The 15,807-nt window shown below is 39.7% G+C and overlaps 1 protein-coding gene across 3 annotated transcripts; it reads right to left on the minus strand.

Moving 5' to 3' along the window:
- Positions 1-1,301: 1,301 nt before the first annotated feature.
- LOC131345932 (flavin-containing monooxygenase 5-like) lies at positions 1,302-15,708 on the minus strand. Of its 3 annotated transcripts, none has more exons than XM_058379135.1 (9): positions 15,468-15,708; positions 13,493-13,633; positions 9,249-9,437; positions 8,998-9,163; positions 8,765-8,907; positions 6,774-6,973; positions 6,093-6,448; positions 5,586-5,658; positions 1,302-5,472 (listed from the first exon to the last, which is right to left on the minus strand). In XM_058379135.1, exons 2-9 carry the CDS (start codon positions 13,622-13,624, stop codon positions 5,100-5,102), a joined length of 1,632 nt encoding a protein of 543 aa, XP_058235118.1. In that variant the 5' UTR covers positions 13,625-13,633; positions 15,468-15,708; the 3' UTR covers positions 1,302-5,099. The 3 variants fall into 3 exon arrangements, 2 of the variants coding, with proteins under 2 accessions (XP_058235118.1, XP_058235119.1); XM_058379136.1 differs by lacking the exon at positions 15,468-15,708 and adding an exon at positions 14,764-14,908; XR_009203551.1 differs by lacking the exon at positions 1,302-5,472 and having other exon boundaries at positions 6,093-6,191; positions 6,280-6,448; positions 15,468-15,707.
- Between the last annotated feature and the right edge of the window lie 99 nt (positions 15,709-15,807).

Genomic DNA, 15,807 nt, shown 5'->3' on the forward strand with positions numbered 1-15,807 from the left:
ATAATCACACCAACTTCTTTTACTGCTCAACATGATGAAACAGAAAGACCATCCAACAGATAGTTACTCTGTAATCAGAAAGATTACTTCTGGCTGCCTGCTGTCCTAGTATGTGCACTTCTGTCTGTCAGAGTTAAGCAGGAGGAAAGGGTAGCATATATGAGGAGAAAAGCAGTGGGCCTAAAACAGAACCTTGTGGGACACCAAACATAACCTTGGCATACATAGAGAAGTCACCATTTAGATCTACAAACTGATAACGATCAGACAAATAAGACCTGAGCCAGGAGAGGGCTGTTCCTTTAACACCGACAACATGTTCTAGTCTATCAGTTAGTATAGTGTGGTCGATGGTGTCAAAAACTGCACTAAGATCAAGTAACACTAGCAAGGAGACACATCCCTGATCAGAGGCCAGTAACAGGTCATTTACCACTTTAAACAGTGCTGTCTCTGTGCTATGATGCACAGACTGATACATTTCATGAATGTTATTCCTATGTAGGTTTAAGCATAACTGCTGTGCTAAACCTTTTCTAGGATCTTGGAGATAAAGGGCAGGTTTTATATTGGCCTATAGTTGGACAGCTGACGGGGCAAGGTTAGGTTTTTTAATCAAGGGTTTGCTAACTGCTAACTAAAAAGATTTAGGCACAAAGCCAGTGCTAAGGGAAAAATTTATCATTTTTCGAAGTAGTAGTACTCTTCTGTTATAGATCCTCAGGTTTTGACATGAATGTCCTGAGATGCCTTTCTGCACACTATGGCTGTAAAGAGGGGTTATTTTAGTTACTGCAGCCTTCTTTGCCAGCTTTAACCTGTTTGGCAATTCTCCACTGATTTCTTTCATCAGCAAGTGACAGGACTGCTGTCACTGGAGGTCCTTTGTTTACACCTTTGGATACATTTTTTTCATTCCACTACTGCCATTAATTTGTCTTACTTATTGTGTATTAATGGGCAGTGAAAATAATGCCAAAAAACACATCAATCAATCAAAAACACATTATCTCCTGTGAGGGGTAGATGATCACTGAATGATAAATGCTGGACTCTCCTGGAGATGGAGAAATGTGATGAGAAGGTTTCTATGTTATTCATTTCAGAACATGCATATAAACTTTACAATTAGTCAGTTAATTAATCCTACAATCACATGCAGGTTTTTAAGTTTATGCTCAAATATAAGGCAGGTTTATATATTTATTCAAATATTGAAGCTTCCATGCATTGTGCTGCTTCCACAATTGTCTCATTAGGTGTCAACAAAATGCTGAAAAAATGCTTTTGAAAAATGGAAGTATTAATAGTTTATTTTTATTAGTTAACAAAATGGAAAGTAAATAAGCATGAGAGAAATCCAAATCAAATCAATATTTGGTGTGATTACCCTTTGCCTGCAAAATAGCATCAATTCTTCTACTTGTACATGGTAGGTAGGTTGTTCCAAACATCTTGGAGAACTAACCACAAATCTTTTGTGGATGTAGTCTGCATCAAATCCTTCAGACTCTTAATGTAATCGCAGACAGACTTGATGATTCTGTGATCAGGGCACTTTGGGGGCCAAACTATCACTTCCAGAATTCCTTGTTCTTTTGAAGATAGTTCTTAATGACAGTTGCTGTATGTGTGGGGTTGTTGTCCTGCTGCAGAATAAATTTTGGGGCCAATCAGACACCTCCCAGATGGCAGCCACAAAATTGCAAGGAACCTCCTGTATGCTTCATTGTTGCCATCGTTCTCCAGCCCTTTGACAAATAACCTCCTGCTTAAGCCACATATTTAAAACTTTGATTCATCAGTCCAGAGCACCTGCTGCCATTTTTCTGCACCCCGGTTGAGTCATGTAGCCTTGTTTAAATGTCGGAGCTCTGGCTTTTTGTCCACAATTCTTCCATGAAGACCACTTCTGGCCAGACTTTTCCGGACAGTAGATGTGTACCTGGGTCCCACTGGTTTCCACCACTTCTTTGCTGATGGCACTGATGGACATCTTCCAGTGTTGAAGAGAAGTAAGCATGATGTGTCTTTCATCTGCTGCATTATGTTTCCTTGGCCAACTAGAGGATAAGTCTAGTCTATCAATTGGTATAGTGTGGTCAATGGTGTCAAAAACTGCAGTAAGATCAAGTAACACCAGCAAGGAGACACATGGCCCTGGACGAGACCTTGCTGATGCAGTATAACTACCTTGTGTCTTGTTCCTGTGCTCAGTCTTGCCATTGTGTATGACCTGTGACAAGACTGTATTCCACAACCTCACCTTAGTAGCAGTACTAGTATGTGAGGCTATGTGTAGTAGCCTCAAATAGTTTTAAGCCCTTACACAGCTGTTTGTGTTTCAGTTAATGATTGTGTTTCAACCTACATATGAAACTGATAATCATTAGCATCTGCTTGGTATAATTGGTTGATCATACACCTGACTCTGGTCCTGGTAGTGTACAAAGTGTGCAAGTGAAGAATTTATGCTGGTTTGAGGCCAAAGGTACACACACACACATACAGACATGGTTTTTAATCACAAAACATACCTTGATCTTTCAGTTACCTTTAATATTTTAATATGGTCTTTTTTTTTTAACCCAAGCCCTCACTGCATTCATATCCCTTTCTTCTTCATTTACTTTTATGTAATTCTTGCTTGTATACCTCCAGAGCACCCTTTCATCTAGATTTTCTCTGAATCAATGCTTGTCAGATGTCTGATTTTTATAACGTGAATCTGATAAGATAAATCTGCTGTGATAATGTGCACTTTCTGTGTAAGAGGGCACTGGTGTACTGTATAGTGACTAGGCCAAAGTGTAAGATGACCATTTTCCCATTTTACTACATTTTTCATCAAAAACACAATATTTAAAAAATATGTTTTAATCACTAACAAACAGTTCAAATAAAATATATGGCTCACAATTTTTGTTATTATTTTGTTGTAGTTATGTAGTTGATAACAATACCTGCCACTTTTGTAGCTACATCTACCTTGTTTCTACACTCACTGGTCATTTTATATAAGATCTGTTAATACAGTAGACCATTTTGTACATATAATATTACTGTAGTCTATCTGTTGTTATGCAGATTTTATCTGTTCAGGCCTTATTTTGATTATGTACCAATATCAGCACAGCTAATAGGTTTAAAACCAGCAATTTGGATGTTTTAAAATGATCAGTCAAAGTCCAGTCCTCAATTCAACATTTGGCAAGACTAAAAAAACTTGTTCACCAATGGTCTTGCTACATCTTACTAAATCATTCACATGATTTTTATTTGTGGAGAATTACCATTATCAAGTGACAATGACTGAGTAGAACTCATTCTATCCATCCATCTATCTTGAAGCACTGCGCTGATCAGCTCCAGTATTCACAGACATCTTTAACACCTCGCTGGAGATATGCCATGTGCCAGCCTGCTTTAAGACCTCCATCATCATCCCAGTCCCCAAAAACACAGGATCACGGGACTTAATGACTACAGACCTGTTGCCCTGACATCTGTGGTCATGAAGTCCTTCGAACGCATCATGCTGACCCACCACAAATCCATCACAGACCCACTACTAGACCCCCTGCAGTTTGCCTACAGAGCCAACAGGTCTGTTGATGATGCAATTAACATGGCCCTTCACTTCATCCTCCAGCATCTGGATTTCCCAGGCACCTATGTTAGGATCTTGTGTGTGGCTTCAGGACAAATTCTCCCAGCTTAGTGTTCCTGACTCCACCTGCAGATGGATCACAGACTTCCTGACTGACAGGAGGCGGCAGGTGAGACTAGGAAAATATGTCTCTGAATCTTGGACCATCAGTACTGGCTCCCCCCAAGGCTGTGTTCTTTCTCCTCTACTCTTCTCTCTGTATACGAATAATTGTACCTCCAGTCACCAGTCCGTCAAATTACCGAAGTTTGCAGATGACACCACCCTCATTGGACTCATCTCTGAAGGGGATGAGTCTGCCTACAGGAGGGAGATTGACCGTCTGGTGTCCTGGTGCAACCAGAACAACCTGAAGCTCAACGCTGCGAAAACAGTAGAGATGGTGGTAGACTTCAGGAAGAACCCTGCCCCACTCACCCCTATCATCCTGTGTGACTCACCAGTCAGTACTGTTGACTCCTTCCGCTTCCTGGGAACCATCATCACCCAGGACCTCAAGTGGGAGTTACACATCAACACACTGATTAAAAAATCTCAACAGCGGATGTACTTCCTGAGACAGTTAAAGAAGTTTAACCTTCCAAGGACAATGATGGTGCACTTCTACACCAGCATTATTGAGTCTACACTCACCTCCTCCATCACCATTTGGTATGCTGCTTCCACTGCTAAGGACAAAAGTAGACTGCAGAGGGTCATTCGCTCTGCTGAGAATGTAATTGGCTGCAATCTGCCTCCTCTCCAGGACCTATACACTTCCAGGACCCTGAAGAGGGCAGTTAAGATTGTGGCCGACCCCTCTCACCCTGGACACAATCTTTTTGAGGCACTCCCATCTGGCAGAAGACTGCGGTCCATGAAGACTAAAACTTCACGCCACAAAAACAGTTTCTTTCCATCTGTTACTGGCCTCATTAACAACATCCAGGGCCCTACATGGTCACTTACTCACCACTCTGAACAATAACAAACAACTTCGCTTTTCTGTTGTTACGTTAACGCACACAACTCGCATACAACACAAAATGTTCACAAATACTGTGAACATTTGCAGCTCATACTGTGAACATTTGCACTGGTTCACTCTGTATATCCTACACTATTTTACAGTTATTGTCCCAATTTCATGGTATGTAGCATTTGCACTGGTCTTTTTGCACATCCTGCACTAATATATTGTTAGTGTTGTTATTCTTATTTTAATTTTTCTTGTTTTCTAAACTGTTGCTATACCTCAACGTTTAAACATAGCCTTATAGCTTCTAGTTTGTGTGTAAAATTATTTATTTTTCTTTATTACTTATTTATTTACTATGCACCAGCACACTAAGACAAATTCCTTGTATATGTAAATCCTACAGTACCTGGCAATAAAAATGATTCTGATTCTGATTAATGCAAATCTCTAGAGCAGACTATGCTATGAAGGTCATACTAAACAGAAGAAAGGTTTATTTCTTTTCTGCAAGTCAATGAGAGCAAAAATCAGCATCACCCCTCCTGCCAGACCGAGCCAGTAACGTAGTGTAGAAGTTTTATCCTCTGGAATGGGGCGTGTCTTGAATGGCTGGGTTACGCGCTCCCACTGGGTGAGGATGGCCTGACGAGCCCCATCCCAGCGACCTGGCCCACTCAGCCGAAACTGGTACGGTGTGCAGGGACCGAACAGAACCCTAAAACCCAAACCAGGATCAGTCAAGAACAACCTCAAGAGGTAGGGACGCACCCCGATTTCCTGTGCGATGGAATCCATGTAAGGGATATAGTCCACCTCGAGAGTAGCTTTCTGTGGACAACAATATCTATAAAGTAGACAGAGAAAAAAGAAAATGACAAATGAGACATAGTTAGACAACAAACATCTTAAAAACAGAAATTACATAAAAATTACATATAGATGAAAACATGAATTCACCTTTTCATATTTGCCTTCCAGGCTTTTTCTGTGATCTTTTGCATTACTGATACAGGAGGAAGTTGGTTTAAACCTTCAGGAAAAAAATGAACATGTTTTAAGATCTTTTTTCTTTTTCCAGACATTCAGGAGTCACGATCAGGCTACTTCACTTACATAGCTCACAACATTATAAATATATTAATAATAACTGACTAACAATGTATTAATTAATAAATTAATTTTCTCTCTCAAGTTATCAGTCTATCTGCTAAGTACAGATAAACAACTTGGCACTATTACTAGCCAGTGACCTCCATAAGTCATTGTTCTTGTTTCCAAACAGTAACTAGGAACATTACCAAACAGTAAGAAGCAGCTACATGACTACTGCGCCAATATATTCACAGGTAACTATGCTAAAGGCTGAGATGACTTATATAGCATCTGCATTAATTTAAGTTGATTTTTAAGAATATTGGCATTTTTTGGCTGTGTTTTATTACACTTTCTCCTGCTCTGTAATACCTGCAAAGACTCGAGTGGCCCATCGTGCCTGCATTTCCATTACAGGCATTAGAGGTCCCTTTGCGTTGATTAATCCTATAAAGGCAAGTGTGGGGCGTTCTAGGGACAGAGGGAAGACTTTTTTGTAGAGGCTCACTTTCCCCACAGGGTCACTGTTCTGTGAGGGGAGTAAGAATGGGAAGCTTGCCTTGTATCCTGTACAGAAAACAACTGCATCTATCCCTTCTTCAACTGCCTCATTATCAAATACAACAGTCGAGCCTCTGAACTCTCGCACGTTTGGTTTCACTTGCAGAGCCCCCTGAAGGATGCGTCCTGGTAGGTCATCATTAATGACGGGACGCTGGCTGAGTATCCTGCAAGAGAACAGATGAGCAAGATGCCACTGAAGAAATGCTTTACTTAATCATTTGCTCAAAGTTGCTAGCACAGCTAATAGTTACTAAATGCTGCTTCGTAGCAGAAAACATCATGCATCATTAAATGACAACTACAATAGCCTTTTTTTCCTTTGATGTAGTCCTTTAATAATGTATACTGATGTATTTTATTTGGAGGCAGTGCTTATCCTTGAGACTAAAGCCTTTGTTAAAACTTGGCTGCAAATATAGATGTTCAGAAAAGCATTCTATGTCCTTTTAGGTGTGAGTTGTAGTGACGTGCTGTTTTGTTCCACCGTACCTGTAGCTGGGCTGCAGTCCGTACAGCCTGTGGTTATATTTCTGATTGTAAGATCTCTCCACTGCCCAGTTGAGCAAAGCAGGAGGAAACAGTTGCAGCAGAAGGGCGTTCAGGCGTGTAACTATGTTCATGTCCAAAGGCAGACCACCAGCAGACATACGGCCCACAACCCATGCTCCTTCACGCATGCTCAGAAAAGTCTTTGAGGGGAAAAAATATACCGTAATACCTTGACTTACGAGTTTAATTCGTTCTGTGACCAAGCTTGTAACTCAATTTGCTCATATATCAAATAAAATTTCTCCATTAAAATGAATTGAAACGCTATTAATCCATTCCAGTCCCCCAAAAACCATTTTTTTGTTACGTGTTTTTTAAATAAGAAAAATGTACTTTATAAATAACAAATAATGTATAAAACAATAATAATACATAATAAAAGAGAATGTAAAGAAATAAACTGGTTTTATTAAGTGTATTTGCCTTGAAGATCAGACAAAGATGCAAGCGGAGGGGGAGGAGATTGGTGGAGGAGGGTGGCAGAGTTTTTCATTTCGTGCTCTATCGCTTAACTTAACTTACTCGCTACACACTTCATGCTACAATTAATTGCTAAATTTAACTTACACACTATGCTACACTTTATCGCTAAACTTAATTGCTACTTTTTTAAAAAAAAAATTTTCACTTCACTTAATCATCTTCTTCACTGACTTTTGCCTTTTTCGCCACACTTTCCTCGCATTCACTTGCAAGCCGTTTCAATAAAAACCTGTCCAAGGAGGTTCGTTTCTTCCTCCCTTTCAAAATGTTTGGAAAATGAGTGAGGAAGTGTCGTTACACAGTGCCAACGCACAACCTGGAGAGATAACCACGTGAACTGACCGCTCGCTGGGCTACCAAGTGGCGGGTGGCGTAAGCTCGCTCGCTTGTAACTCAGATCTCAGCTTGTGTCTTAAAGCAAAAAATCGACCGAGCGACGGCTCGTATCTCGGAAAACTCGTAAGTTGAGTCACTCGTAAGTCAAGGTTTCACTGTACAGGAAACAAAATGTTCAATTAGATCTACTATGGTTGCATTTGTAGATATAATATAGAAAAGCCCTAACACACTTCTGAATGTAAACAGATGAGCCAAAACATTAAGATGAACATGCTGTTGATCTGCCACATGACATCCACATGAAGGCCTGGACACAGGTTTCCCATCAGAACAGGTAAATAGGGATGTCCAAGTTTTGTGAAAGAAAATGGGACTCAGATCAGGGCACCTACTTCTTTAGCTCCTTCCATTGCCTTGACTCTTGTAGGATTGCTAGCATTGTATCTGCTTTTGACTGAGAACTAGGGTTAGCATGAGCTCTCTGTCTGGTCTCTGTGGCTTGGCAGCCCCATACACATGTGACACTAACACATTAAAACAAACAGACTGCAGTGCTTTTGTTAGTATGGACCAGAGTGGATAGTGTTTTTTGCCCTTGTGAACTGACAGTGGCTCCCTTGGCCCAGTTTGTTCCTCCTTGGATCACTGTCAGTAGGTACTCACCACTGCTGACCAGAAACACTTGCAATTTCAGAGATGCCACAGCCCATTTGTCTGGCCGTAATGGTTTGAACTTGTATTTATTGTATTTATGCCCATTTATCCCACATCCAACAGGTCGACTATGAGACCCAAATTTTTGCTTTCCATTTAATTTATCCCAGGCCTTTCCATACACAGCTATTATGAAATGATGTTAAGTGTAACTCCAGTGTCTTAATGTTTTGAATCATCAGCTATTACCTAACTTTAGTCATTAACAGAATTAATGCAGGGTATAGTATATTATGAAGGAAAAGATCTTGAAACCCCAAGATCTAGCTGGTTTCTGGGTAGCTGTGCAAATAGAAATTTTATTTAAACAAAATCATTTTGTCTGTGAATAGTTTTAACAAATTTCTGGAATAGCAGAAGTCTACAGTAGTGTGTGTTGATCAGAGTATGCTTACTTTCTCTGCCACTCTGCTGATCTCTACAGCAATGTCTCCACCAGAGTTACCAACGCCAATAACCACCACCTTCTTCCCATGGAATGAATGTGGATCCTTATATTCCCAACTGTGAGAACACTTCCCAGGAAATGTGTCTATTCCTAAAGCAGAAAAAAAGAAATGGATCAAAATGAGACTGCCTTTGACGTCTATCTGCTTTAGAGGTATGAAGAGTGGTAGCATGATTATACCAGGAAATGCTGAGAGGGGTGTAACAGGGTGTGTGAAGCTCCCCGAACACACAAGTACCGCATCAAACACTTGTGTTCCTCTGTGTCCACCTGTGTCCTCAGTTACCACCTCCCACTGACCTTTGTCAGAGAAGTCATGCCTCTGTCTCACACTGAGCACTGTTGTCTGAAACATACAAACATTAGGTTCTGCATATGCGTATTAACATCAAAAATAAAAAAAATGAAATGGAGAAATGACTAATGATAACCTGGAAACGAATGTACTTGAGCAGGTCAAAGTGCTCGGCATACAGCCGTAAATATTTCAGCATCATGGAGTGGTGCATGTAGTTCGGATAGTGTGCTGGCATGGGGAAATCACTAAAGCACATCATCTCTTTTGAGGTATTTACAACCAGTGACCGGTATATGCTGGAGCGTTCAGCCTCTGGGGTCTCCTGCAAATGCAAAGAAACACAGCAACACTAATGTAGAACTAATGGGTAGCAATAAATACAAATAAATACTTATTTTAATACAGATTCTGTAAGTCTGCCACTTGAACAACATGATGAACAACATAAAGGTTGGCGATATTTAAGCTTCTTTTATGACCAGTTCTTAGCAAAGGTGATATTTCAGTTGATTCCACTAATTATTATTTATATTCTGAATTTCTTTATGACTTTGTGCATTTAATCTCAAACCTGGTTGTTTTTTAGACAAAGTATTAATCGCTGTAGACCATTGTGTGTGTTGTCCTCGTTGCACAGTGTATGATCCATGAACCAGTCTGCATTGAACCATTGTCCTTTGGTTAGCAAGCCTGTGAGAAATATTCCAGTGTTTGACATTTTGGCCTGTATTCCTTTATTCAGCATACAGTAGGCTGACTCTTACCTGTCTTTGCCTGTGCCCTTCTGGATTTGTCTCATCCAAAAGGGCTCTCCTATATTTATGTTCTTTGCCTACTTCTGTCCCTGTGATCATCTGAAAAAATACTTCACCTAAACATGAATGCAGCAGGCAGGTGAGAGTACCACGCTGAACGCCTGACTCCTGGAGCAATGAGGACATGCTCAATGTGTTCATACTCCAGGCCCAGTTCTATTTCTAGAGCATAGTAGACCCCACGCCCAAGGAAAAACACTAGCTGGGGTTCATGCTGTCCATCCCTGTGGAGACCAAGCACTGTCCTTTCTCCAGAAGCTGACATGGAGGCCTTGAGTGCAGAGCCCCAAGCCCTGTTCCATGGTGAGGCCAACAGGGTGGCCTTTAGTACAGAGCACTTTGCAGAGGCTGATGAGGTGGTGTCAAGCCCACAGCTCCAAGAACCCATTCCACAACAAAGCAGACAGGGCAGCCTTCTGCAGTGCCGAGCTCACACCATAGGCTGATGAGGTGGCCTCTGGTGCTAAACTAAGCCAAGCTCCCTGTCAAGGCAGATGTCGCAGTCTCCCATGCCTGTACCAAGGTCAATGCTGACGCCAAACCTTAGCAAGCAGGTCCCAACTCCTTGTTTGCTTTCAGACCATAAACCCCATATAAGGGTAAGGTATTTGAGGTATATTAATAATTTCATAGAGTCAACAACTGTGACAGGATCACCATCTGACCCCATTCTACTTGATCAGGTGATGTTCTGAGTCAACCTTCTGATTTACTCTAAATAATGTAGTTCCACTTAAACCAAAAATATTTAAAGAGAAAGAAAGCTAGTACCACAACAGAAGCATGTTTACTAATAAACAGCTGGTTTCTACTAATAAAACTAGATTTCAATATTGCATACTGTATACATGTTTATATATTACAAATGGTTAATACGCTTACCAAAGGCTACGTGACTAATTATTATGCCATTGTATATACTTTTATCAAAACTACATTTCATGTGTGTGCATTTTCACACACTGAGTGAAATGAATAAGCATTTGGGAGAATTAAGCATTGGACGTTTATTTTTCTTCAAACTGGACATAGAAAAACACTAAAGAGCCCTAATTCAGCACTCTGGATGTTCATTCAACACTGCGGGTGGATTTTGCTGTGTAGTTATATGTTTTTTTTTTATAAAATCCCATCTTTATTTGATAGTGATGGAGTTTCTAAACCTACCAACCTACCAACCATGCCCTCCCACATACAAGTTCTAATGGTTGTTTAGCAAAAAGCAGAACTCTTGTTATATTTATACAATCACTCTTTGTGTCATCTACTTGAGGGTGTAGTCTGTTGTCGCAAAATATCTTTTGGGGATTGGCAACATTGTCAAAGGCAGGGTTTTTGTACCAGGTTTGGCCCACTAGCTAGAGAAGATTTGATAGAAAGCCTGCTTTCCCGATTTAGACTTAAGTCCTGTCAGTCCTCCTACTCTATGGGACCCCACAAGGCCATTCTTTCTTTTCCATTCAACTTTTTTGTTGGATTTTCAGTTCTCTACATTGATTTTGGTGTTTCCTGACGCCATCTGGCTACAGTTTCTGCTGTGTCAGCATACCGTCTATGTGGATTTGTTTTCTGCTGTGCTGACTGTAGTGAAGTAGTTCTTCCTGCCTTTGAACTAGCCGCCTATATGTGCTGTCCCATGTGCTGAGCCTGACAGGGAAAGCACTCTGAAGCTCCAGTCCCTGTTACCAAACAAAATACTATATAACATGAAAATGTAGATCATATAACAAGTGTGGACATGAAAAATAGGGGATATAGTTAAGAATATATAGGGAAAAGTAGGGAAAATTAAATGGTAGAAATCGCAAACAAAAATAACTTGAAAGTCAAGTGTCAGATATGCATATGCAAATATATGTCTATGTATGTGTATATATATATATATATATATATATATATATATATATATATATATATATATATATGTATATATAATATGTAGTATCAATATAGCAGTAAATATTATAAATAATGAAAAATAAAATAAAAATAATAATAAAAATAGTAATATAATAATGTATACAAATATAAAACTGCTATTTAAACTAAATATAAAAAAACAAATATAAAAACAAAAATATAATACACTAATATGTTACATAAGAGTTCAATATGCAACTATGTATCCTAACCACTATCTTTAAATATGTCTTATTGTCATATTGACCATGTTATTTTTCCACATGTGAGTTTTTGGGGATGTTTTAATGAATTATAGATTACATGTGACATATAAAATTATTTATTCACCACTTTCATGTGATCAGGGCAGAATCTTACAGGCTGTAATACACCCAGAATGGGATTTCAGACCATTGCAGGGCACCATATAATTATACCATGAGCCTCTGGCTCAGTTCTGTTTGCAGACAGTAGTAACTTATTGTTTTTTTTAAAAAACTTATTTATTATCTAGTGTGATCTAGTTCCAGTTTCTGAACTGAACTGTGCTGGACACGGACACACACACACACAACACACGCACGAAAAAAGAACTGTACTGTGCTGGACATAGTCAGACACACACACACACTAAATTGTCCTGTTTGCACGTACATGTCACTTTACATTTATATATATTTATATTAATCCTGTTTACATGTGTCACTTTAATATCTGCAATCACTGTATACACTGTTCTTTGCACATTGTCTTGTTCATTGCACAAAGTCGGCCTATATGTTGTTTGTCTGCACGGTCTTGTCTTGTCTTGTCTTCCTGTGCACTTCTGTTGTATGTCTAGTTCTTAAAGACTGCACCTTAAGTATAGTTTAATTTTTTAGTTTAATTTTAATTTTTAAATTATAGTTTAATTTTTTATCTCTATGTTTAGCTCTATGTTTGTCTGCGTCACTGTACTTTGTCTGTTATGTGTAGCACCTCTGGTCTAGGAGGAACGTTGTTTCACTTCACTGTGTACTGCATCTGCTATATATGGTTGAAGTGACAATAAAGCTTCTTTGACTTTGACTTTGCCTATTCCAGTGTCTGTCCTAGGACCTGACTCTGTCAGTGGCCTGACTTGTTGTTTCAATCTGGTGGGATCAGACCTGATTGGCTAGCCTTCACTCCCTATGTGCACCCATGACCCTGTAATTGGTTGTCCATCTTTGGACCATTTTTGGTAGGTACTAACCACTGCAATATGGGAACACGATAAAAGTTTAATGTTATGGTGGGTTTATGTCCTTTATTCCAAAACCTAGCTTTGCTCTTGACTTTTTTATTCCCATGTTTATGGTCTTACTCTCTTCCTGGGACATTTATTTATTTATTTTCTGAAAAAAACGCCTCAAGTCTTGATAATTCTGGGAAGACATTGTGTAATGTGTTCATGCTTGAGTGCCATACATACCTATTTACTCAAGTGGTCCTATTATTTCAGCAATTGCCTTTACTGTGAGGTATTAATAAAACCTAATCATAAATCTATTGCCTCATTGCCTCTGTTGTTTCTGACTTTTTTTTGCTTGATGTGATCTATATTTTTTTCGGTTAGTCCTATCAATCAGTCTAATGTTAATCCATTGCAAAAAAAACAAACAAAAATCTAATTTCCCACCTTAAACCTCCAAAGTCCTCCAATGTCATCACTGCTCTCATAGCACACTGGCTCCAGACCTTCATCCAAACAGCACTTTATGCAGGTCAAGCCAGAGGTTCCTCCTCCAATCACAGCAACAAGCCGAGCCATAGTGTGGTCCTAAAAATCAGGAATATCATTTATACACACTGATTAACTGATTTGTTACATACATACTGGAAGCAGGCATGACATTATTATGTGCATATTCCTACACTAAGTTTGTAGATAACACAAAGATTCATTCCCACAGAAGCAAGCAAATGGCCAATCTTCCAGGTCCAGCACTGGACATAGCTCAGAGGATATAGGACTGAAGCTGAGTGTCAGGAGGGGGTAAAGGAACTGCACAGTCAGCAGGAAGGTGTTTTGATAGAACTTTTATCTTTATGTGCATCTGTTTAACATTTCTAAACTCTTATGTTAAGCAGTGTACACTATATATCTTATTATAAAGCACTTTAGATAAACTTCTTTTGTACAAATGTGCTCTATAAATAAATTTTGACCTGACTTAATACATCCATCCATCCATTTTCTATACCCGCTTTATTCCTAATTAGGGTCACGGGGGTCTGCTGGAGCCTATCCCAGCGCACATTGAGCAAAAGGCAGGGGTACACCCTGGACAGGTCGCAAGTCCCCCAGACACACTCACACTTACTCCTATGGGCAATTTAGAATTACCCATCAACCTAATGTACATGTTTTTGGACTGTGGGAGGAAACCGGAGTACCTGGAGTAAACCCACGCAGGCAAGGGGAGAACATGCAAACTCCACACAGAAAGACCCTTTGACTTAATTCAGTTATAAACAATTAGAATATTATTAAAATATTATGGGATGGTGTGAGCATAATTAATGCATAATTAACAAATAAATGATATAAATACAGTGATGAGACTAAGGAGTTAATAGGTCATTACCAGGTGGTGCCTGTGGTATTGCAGGTGGTTCCTACCATGTTTGTCAGAGTGTTTCAGCTCAATCAGACATATGGTATATGAGAAACATGCATATGAACTTATCCATATCAGTTTGCATATTATTGAAATTACAACAAATCTGAGCGATAATGCAGCAGTCATTACCAACCCGCTGCTCATTTTTAAACCCAATACCCACTTTTAAATCAAATGCCTGCAGAAACCTAATTGGCAGACAACAGGCATGTTTTATTTTTTGTTACACAGTTCAACATTAACAATACACCTATCAACTAGGATTAAAAAATGTGCAGAATACAACCTTTCAGCTCAATCAGACCCACGTTCCACAAGAACCACTCGTTAGCCCCGCCCCTATTGATGACCACGCCCAAAACTCGCTGGCCTTATCAGGAGTAGGTGATAGAGATGCCTTTCAAGTTTCATTTATTCTCACACACACACACACACACCTGTTACAAATCCGCTGTTTGCAAGAACTAGACTCCGCCCCCATTAGAGTTGATTGGCAGGCGACGACTATATTGTTCAAAAATCTCAACATCTTTCTGACTAGTATGGACTTTTCTGAGTCGGTTAACATCTCTTTTTATCGTGAACACTGGACAATAATCCTAGGACTAGTTTCCAAGAGTAGGTTTTATATTTTATTATAAATATTAGCACGGAATTATAACTGAGAAACGAGAACGCTGGCCAAGTTTCATACCAATGGGGGAAAAAAACACGGAAACGGAATCGGATCAAAACTCTGTATACCAGCACACATCTCCCGAAAAGACCGAACAGTTTTGCCATTGCATACACACGACTAAAAAAGTTTTGGGAGGAAAAAAAACAAGTCAGCATTTAAGCACTTGGCACATAAATAATGTAAGCTCGAGGTCTGATGTCATTAAACCAGTTTATAACACACCCTCACATGTAAACACAACATGTTTACATTAAAGTAAACATTCGGGGAAAGGTTTAAAAAAAAACTGTAAATGAAGTGACATCCCTTACCTTTTAGCTGATAACTCTTGCGTGTTGTGTTGTGTCCAAGTTACATAAAGTCCATGTAAGAAACTTTTGCCCAAAGCAACCGCGGGAACTTTGCTCTCAATTCGCGATTGATTAGAGGAGAGAGAGACAGGCAGAGAGACAGCCAGGGAGAGAGAGAGAGAGAGACAGAAAGAGACAGCCAGGGAGAGAGAGAGAGAGAGAGACAGAAAGAGACAGCCAGGGAGAGAGAGAGAGAGAGAGAGAGAGAGAGAGAGAGAGAGAGAGAGAGAGAGACAGCCAGGGAGAGAGAGAGAGGGAGAGAGAGACAGAGAGAGACAGCCAGGGAGAGGGAGAGAGAGAG

This window comes from Hemibagrus wyckioides, linkage group LG25 (assembly GCF_019097595.1).
Source record: "Hemibagrus wyckioides isolate EC202008001 linkage group LG25, SWU_Hwy_1.0, whole genome shotgun sequence".
Lineage (NCBI taxonomy): Eukaryota > Metazoa > Chordata > Actinopteri > Siluriformes > Bagridae > Hemibagrus > Hemibagrus wyckioides.